At 48.4% G+C, this 7,255-nt stretch overlaps 1 protein-coding gene across 1 annotated transcript; it reads right to left on the reverse strand.

The window, feature by feature from the left end:
- Positions 1-4,608: 4,608 nt before the first annotated feature.
- Positions 4,609-7,255, reverse strand: BDR25DRAFT_386348 (alpha-glucuronidase; the record flags this gene model as incomplete). The annotated part of the gene is made up of 2 exons (XM_033697997.1): positions 5,759-7,255; positions 4,609-5,703 (listed from the first exon to the last, which is right to left on the reverse strand). Exons 1-2 carry the CDS (start codon positions 7,169-7,171, stop codon positions 4,609-4,611), a joined length of 2,508 nt encoding a protein of 835 aa, XP_033550395.1. The 5' UTR covers positions 7,172-7,255.

A 7,255-nucleotide genomic window follows, 5' to 3' on the forward strand; every position in this document is an offset into this window, starting at 1 on the left:
TTCACTATTTAGCATGCAGAACTCCAAAGAGGTTACTATGCTGAGGCTAGATGCCGTGTATAATGTTACAAGTTAGCTAAAATGTGTGAACAAGAGAACTGTAGCCAGTGGTGAAGCAGTGCCATTACTCTTTCTTCAACACCACAAATAACACCAGTGCTTGATTCCCCTACTTTCACAACTTATTCAACCTTAAAATGTAGGACTTTACGAAAGTGTAGCCAATACGGGCCAATCGTTCCATTCCTGCTGACATGATCAAAAGCGTTACCGTTGCTTCTAAGGTCTGCTATATGTAAGACCGTAGTGTGATCTGCGCGGTAGCTTAGCAGTTGCCAGGGTAGCTTTCAAGTACCGCTTATGCGCGAAGGGTATATATGCTATTCTTCACGCGAATCAACCGTTAGTTCAAGGTTAATTATTCGTACCTTTTTGTTGTAGTGGCGGAGTGGCGCGGGGCCACGTTCTTATGCGATAGCAGACGAGAGCTAACTTTTCTGCGGATTTCATCAATTTTTTTTATCAAATCAAGACCGTGAAGGAGAAACGTGGCTCTACTTACCAATCGAACTCCTTCCAGTTGAAACCAACCGTCGGATCCCACTATCATTGTTTTCTTTTTAAAGAGGCTGCCAGGGATTTTTGGTGGCGTTCATGGCTTGGAGTTCTCAGCGTCTCACATCTACAGCTCTCCGGCCTGACTGAAGGACGGCCGCCTGTGCGCACACAGGCGGCTGAGCAAGGTGTAAGTCGCTCTATTTCTTCTGAGTCAGAGGCTATTTACAAGGCGTAGAAGATTGCGCATAATTCTTCCTTTTTCGGTTAGCTGAGATACAAGAGACTGATGCTAATTCCTCTCAGTAAATTCCCCCCCCCCATCATCCAAAGCCGAGTCGCACTTTCAGGTGATTATAGGCCGGGCGTTTTTCCATCAACAGCTAGGTTTTCACGACGATCCAGGATCCTGAAAAAAAAAATCCATATGGTCAGATTGTAGCTTCATCAAATCATGGTCGGAATCGCAGAAGTTGTATTCGGAGTTGCCGCGGTGTGTGGCGTCGAAGGCGATCGGTTCGGATATACAGCTTTTAGATTGGCGGTCATGCAATATACGCTCATGTCTGTGATCGATCTTGTGGGCAATTTAGCCTGCACACAGTGTCGAGCTATGTATCTGACTCGATCTACTTTTACGGCCAAAGCTGAACAACAAGGTGGGACAGTAGAAGGCGTAGTCGTGGAACCAGATGAAGACGAAAACGATCCAGATCATAATTGCTGGCCACCACAAAATGCATAGAGACATTTCGCGCACGACAGTGGTCACTCCGAATATTCTGGTCCCCGCCGTTTGTGCCGAAAGGCATTATTTGGGCGCTTTCACGATTTAGAGCGGGACAAAGTACATGTACCAGCGGGTATTGACATGGCGGGTTGGCGATGGGTAATTATATAGGGGGAGAAAGGTAGGCGGTAGCTGATGCTTGTCGGAGGGAATTTCAGATACAAGCGATAGGAAAGAAATCCTTTTCAGCCTGTTATTCGGAATCGCTATAGGGGCAACTGTTATTGTGGCAGCTTTCTGGATGGTCGCTATGCGAAATCTTAATAGAGAATGAGGGAAAACTATAACAGCACATTTACTCTTAACACCCTGTCATCCAAGTGTTTCGTGGACTTCACTCATTTTGCTGTTCTAGATCCCTTCAACATTCTTAACTCGTCCAATTTCTCCCATCCGACGGTATTGCTGTAAAGAGCTTTAGACAGAATATTATTTTCCATAGGTTCTGCCAGCAGGTGTTTCGAGTCTGAGGGTTGCCGGTGTCATGGTATGAACGCATCGTCTGAGAAGGTGGTGTTCGAGTGTGATGAACCTCTGACGCTGATTGTGAATGACGTCGCTAGATAAAACGGCTAGGATCCAAGATCGACATCGTATCGGATAGATGACCTAGTTCATAATCGTTCAGGTGATGTTGGTATTGGGGGTGCCTGTCTTCGGTTTCGTGTCCGTGTCGAGTCTTGTTGCACCAAATAGAGCATCACAATAGAAAGTTTCATATGATCGGATTTCTCAAAATGCCACCTGAAATCGATTCATGTATGTCGCAAAATGCCCGTATATATATCATATCAGCCCCAGAACCGAAAGTCCCTTCCCTCTCCTCGAGCGACACATAGTATTCAACTCCCCCTCAACACCATGTGTATGAAGTAGCTCCGCCATTCTGTTTCGGTCTCTAGAATCCAGCGCGTTCTCAACAAGCGCAAGATTTAACGGCGTTCCAACATCCACATCCGCCCCAGCCTCCAGAAGATATCTCGCAATTGGATATGTACCGGAACTCTTCACTGCAAAATGGAGAGCCGTTTCACCGTCTGAGTTCGTCGCATCAATGTTCGCTCCCAATTCAATGAGGCATTGTACGTTCTCGAGCTTCTTCCCCAGAACCGCTGCATGAAGTGCAGAGGAGAAGGGCGAGAGACTGTTTCCCCCGACGTCTGCACCGTACTCCACTAGCAATCGGATGACATCCGAAGACATCTGGTATGATGCTCTTACGATCAAGGATCCAAAATCTGGATGGTCCAGATTGGGATCAGCGCCCTCCCTTAGGACTCGCTCGATATACCCTGGCGAGACAGCGACGCTAAGATTGCGCAGATCCCAGTCGACGGCGACTTTTTGGTCTGTCGTGAGTCTTTGCCGTCGAGCTTTCGCCCTGTTCATTTTCACAGAGCTGAAGTGTTGCCTCGAGAGTGCCAATATGGGTTGCTCGGCATCCGTTTCAGTTTCAGGTTTGGGCGAAGGAGTGAGACGGGTAACTGTGATGACTTTCGCGGACTGAACAATAGGCTGGGGTTTAATGTTCTTCAGGCGGTTCTTAGAGTGCTTGGTATGTACTGTAGTATGACTTCCCGAAACCGTGCTCTCAGCATAGAATGTAATTCCTTTCTTGGCGGAATGGCGCTCATTCCGCTTAGGCGATAAAGATGTTGCCATAGACTCAGCGCGCTCTACTGGGTCGAGGGTGCTTTGAGATGCGAGGTCTTCAAGCCAGGCACCCACATCGGACTTGTGATCGCTTGAAGGAGTGGGAGCAAGGGGGAGGTTTGCATCGCGAAACTCGATTGCTTCATTAGGGTCGAGTGAGTCTGATCTTTGGCGCCCGTCACTGAAGATTAATTCTTCGTAGACTGCTTCTGCGCAAATTCTCAGTTCATCCAAGTACTGGCCCAATACCATGCCTTTGTCTTTAGCTCTATGCTTGATGCGTTTCCTCTCGGCGTCGTTTCTTTTCAACAATACTAGGACCTTCTCTGGTTCGTGTCTAGAACTGGCACTTCCCGGAGAGGCCGGAGAGGCATCGACTGGAGGGAATGGCATTGTAAACCTAGATGATGGTAAGTCGGTGAATCGCTAAACCGGAGAGGCGCTAACAATGAGATGTGATCTAAGCTAAGATCGAGAGCAGAGTTAAGTACATCTAAGGATTGTTGAATATGCGAAACATCACCGTCTTGGACGGGATCCCATTCCCCTCCAGGAGCATGACTTGTTGACAGCCTCATCATCGTCATGTGTATTTCGTCGATAACATGTCCGCAACAATCCAGAATCCCAGACACTGGGTCCAAGAGGAGAGAAAGAAGGCTTCCTCCCCTTGAGGTAAAGTCATCGTGAATAATCTCAAGGAACGTTTTGATAGCCAGAAGTTCGGCATTGATTGCATTCATATCATGACGAGAATCTCGGGCTTGGCGCGCAAACTTCCCAACATCAAAGATGACCTGCACAACACACTAAGGTTAGAATATGTTCGATGAGGGGAAGTATTGGCGGGGGCATACCTTGACGATAGCGTTGCTCAGCGCAGCGCTACTAGCAGCAATGGTTGTGTGGTCGGGCATCGTATTCAATATCCACACACAATCCCATTCAGAACGAAAAAGCTAGTCGCGAGACAGGGGATGGGGAAGTCGCGATTATCGGCCGTGGAGGAGAAGAGCCATAAGAGGGCCTTCTGGAAGGACGGGAAACCCCTGTGGCTGAAGATAGCGCTGAAAAAAAGGAAGTGCTTGTCGCGTGGTAAGTTGTTGTGGAGATGCCGCAAAAAGCAAAACGCGGGTCTCTGAGATACCGTTCAGCCCGCACGTGGAAACCTGACCCAAATCTACAGCCATGGCGTTGCAAGTGGATATTCACAGCAAATGGCGTGATATAATCGACATAGGGAAGGGTGATTCTATGCATGGCTCAAACAAGTGCGGCAGGGGTGGGAGGAGAGAGCCTTGGCAAGGCAGGCGGGATACCAGACAGGAATGTGCCCCGAACGTGAAGTCCGTGGTGTGTATCGAAGGGTTAGTAAAGACACGGGAGATTATGCTAAACATAGGGGATGAGAGTGATAAAGATGTTGCCTTGATGTGTAGGTGCGCCCTGCAGAGGCTAGGGGAATGGCAAACAAGGCCAGAGTGTGGGATAAGAGTCAGTGCTCACAGGACACCGTGGATATAGAAGGACAATACGTATGTGGATGCCATAAGGCGTTTAAGATACTTTTACAAAGGCCAATGACGTTGCAATTTACTTGGACAGACCGCTCAGTCTATTATCCCGGGGGGTAGGAATGACACGTAATCGATGGGCGCCGGTTCTATTCCATTCGCCGTCCCAACGATCCTCAACATATCACCTTTGTTAACCTTGACACCCTTAAACGTAATTCTCGTCGCAGAGTGGCCATCCAAATAGATAGAAGGTGCATGGCCGAGCTTGTCCTCAAGATCCCCAGTCCATGTTCCGATGGTGCGATTGTTGATCGAAATATCATATTTTGATCTTCCGCCGATGAGATCGTAGTAGTTCACAGCGATATCATACGTTCCGGATGGATACGTAATGTTAGCTGAAGCAGTACCAACCGAACTGTTCGACGTAGTAACGATAGCCATAGAGCCTGATGCAGTATGAAACGGGTTGACTGCATAGGTTTTGTAACCGTCAAGTTTCATCTTCTCGGCTTCGACCCTATAAGGGTAGTTATTCACACGCTTTGCTTGATCCGGGATTCCTGACAAATTATTGTAGAAGCGGCTGATAGCATCTCTCCAAACGATAGAATGTCCAGCTTGAAAGACCTGTCGGAAGAGGACTTCACTGTACCGCTGGTTATCGATCTTTCCTTTTAGAGATTCCCACATCGGAACGAATGTTTGCGCAGTAGCAGCACCTTCGTAGTGGGCATCGTAGAAATGTTGGATGACGGTCTTGCCTGACTTAAGCAGGTGCGTATAATTAACGTGGTGGAACCAGAGTAACAGATTGTCGGGAGTGGTCTCAATGTTTTCAAACACCCGTGCAACCGCAGGTGGATATTGCCCTGCATTTCCAGTTCCGTTCTTGACCGTACGGTCCATGCCAATGCTGAATCCATCGGCACGCGTCCACTGGCCCCACCCATTACCATCCTGAGACGCTGGGTTTGGCCCAAAATGGGTGTAAAGAATATCGGTTAAGGTTTGAATGCCAAGGTTGCCACTGTAATTCTCATAGGCCGCCCTCGATTTCATGGACATCTCGGTGATCGTATCGATAACTTTGCGGTCAAATCCGAAAGTCAAACGTATCCAATCTTGAAGCATTTGCTCGGATTCCAGCGACGGATCCCAGGCCAGCCTACCGTAAGAATACAAGTTCTACAAGAATTAGCACAGTACTGCTTTAAGACAAGTTCCCACCAATGCCACTTACTGACATTGCGAGGTGGCTTCCTAGCCAAGTCGCATTCGTGCCAACATTAACAACCCCCGCCGATCCGCCGAGAGGTCGCTTGAATCGCTCCCCGGAAATGATGTCTTTGACTTTCGATGGCTTGTCATCAGCGCGTAAATCAAACTCAAGGATCTCCTTCCACTGAGGCGAAAGATACACTAAATGGCAATTTTGACCAAGGTATTCAGGTGTAACCTGAAGCTCAATAGCAGTACTAGTGTTGTGCAAGGTTGAGAAGAGAGGGGAAGGAGGTTCTCGCACTTGGAAATCAATTGGTCCAAATTTGATCTGTACCACCACGTTGTCATCAAACCTCCCATCCAAATTTTTGAAGAACTCAACAGCCGCATTTGCGCGATCGTTTTTCCAGTTGGATTCATTAATGTGATTGTCGTAAACGAAAGCACGGAACATGACTACGCCTCCATGTGGCTTCGTGGCTCTCGCAAACATGTTCGCCCCATCCGCAAGAGTTCGATTATACGTCAGCGGCCCTGGCTGACCTTCGCTGTTCGCCTTTACCAAGTAGCCAGCCATATCGGGAACTCGCTTATAGATCTGATTGGTAATGTTGGTCCACCAGGCGTCCACAGAAGGGTCGAGGGGATCGAACGTGTTCAGACCACCGAAGGTTTGGGGGGAAGCGAAGTTGAGCGAGATTCCCAGTTGGACGCCATAAGGTCTCATAGCATCGGCCAACCTTCCGAGTCCTTCAATGTTACGGGCACTCAGTAAGGTGGCGTTCGCATTAACGTTGTTGATAACGATACCATTGACGCGAATGGATGCTAAGAGACGGGCGTATTCGGCCGCGCGAGTGACATTCTCCACAACAAAGCCATTTTTGAAGAAAAAGGATGGGCCAGCATAGCCTCGTTCAATGCTGCCATCCATGTTGTTCCATTCGTTCACCCATCTGATCGGGGCATGGGGGTTCGAGACGTATGTAACTGGAGAGAATTTGCCTTGTGCGAGCCGTGACAAGTACTCGAATGCACCGTAGAGCGCGCCACGTTGGTTTTGTCCAATAATTCGAACATTTTGTCCCACGGTGCTGAGAAAAAAGCCATCTTCTTCAAGGTCATCGGCTTCTTCAAAATCACCGAAGGTCTTTTTGTAAGCATCAATGGTACCCACGACAATTGACGATGATCCTCTTTTCGTCCCATCAGCGATGCTGAGTTCCTTTCCGAGGATACCTTTGATCCCTTCCTGCAATTCCTTCCCTGCAATGTGAACCGGACTGGATGTCGTTGTATTCAATGCGACAATTGATAATGGGAGGGAGCGATAATTGCTGGCTTGCGGGACGGGCGCGTACCGCAGCCACGCGCTCGCGCCGTCTTCCGCAGCAGCTAAGCCGACAACCAGCAAAATGATCAGGTTGCGCATGGCGCTGAGTATTCCAGAAAAAGATTGACCTGTCAGGTACAGATGTACCAAATACCGGTTCCAACATGTTTATTTGTAGAGTTG

The sequence above is a fragment of the Lindgomyces ingoldianus genome (assembly GCF_010093535.1).
Source record: "Lindgomyces ingoldianus strain ATCC 200398 unplaced genomic scaffold BDR25scaffold_8, whole genome shotgun sequence".
In the NCBI taxonomy this organism is placed as follows: domain Eukaryota; kingdom Fungi; phylum Ascomycota; class Dothideomycetes; order Pleosporales; family Lindgomycetaceae; genus Lindgomyces; species Lindgomyces ingoldianus.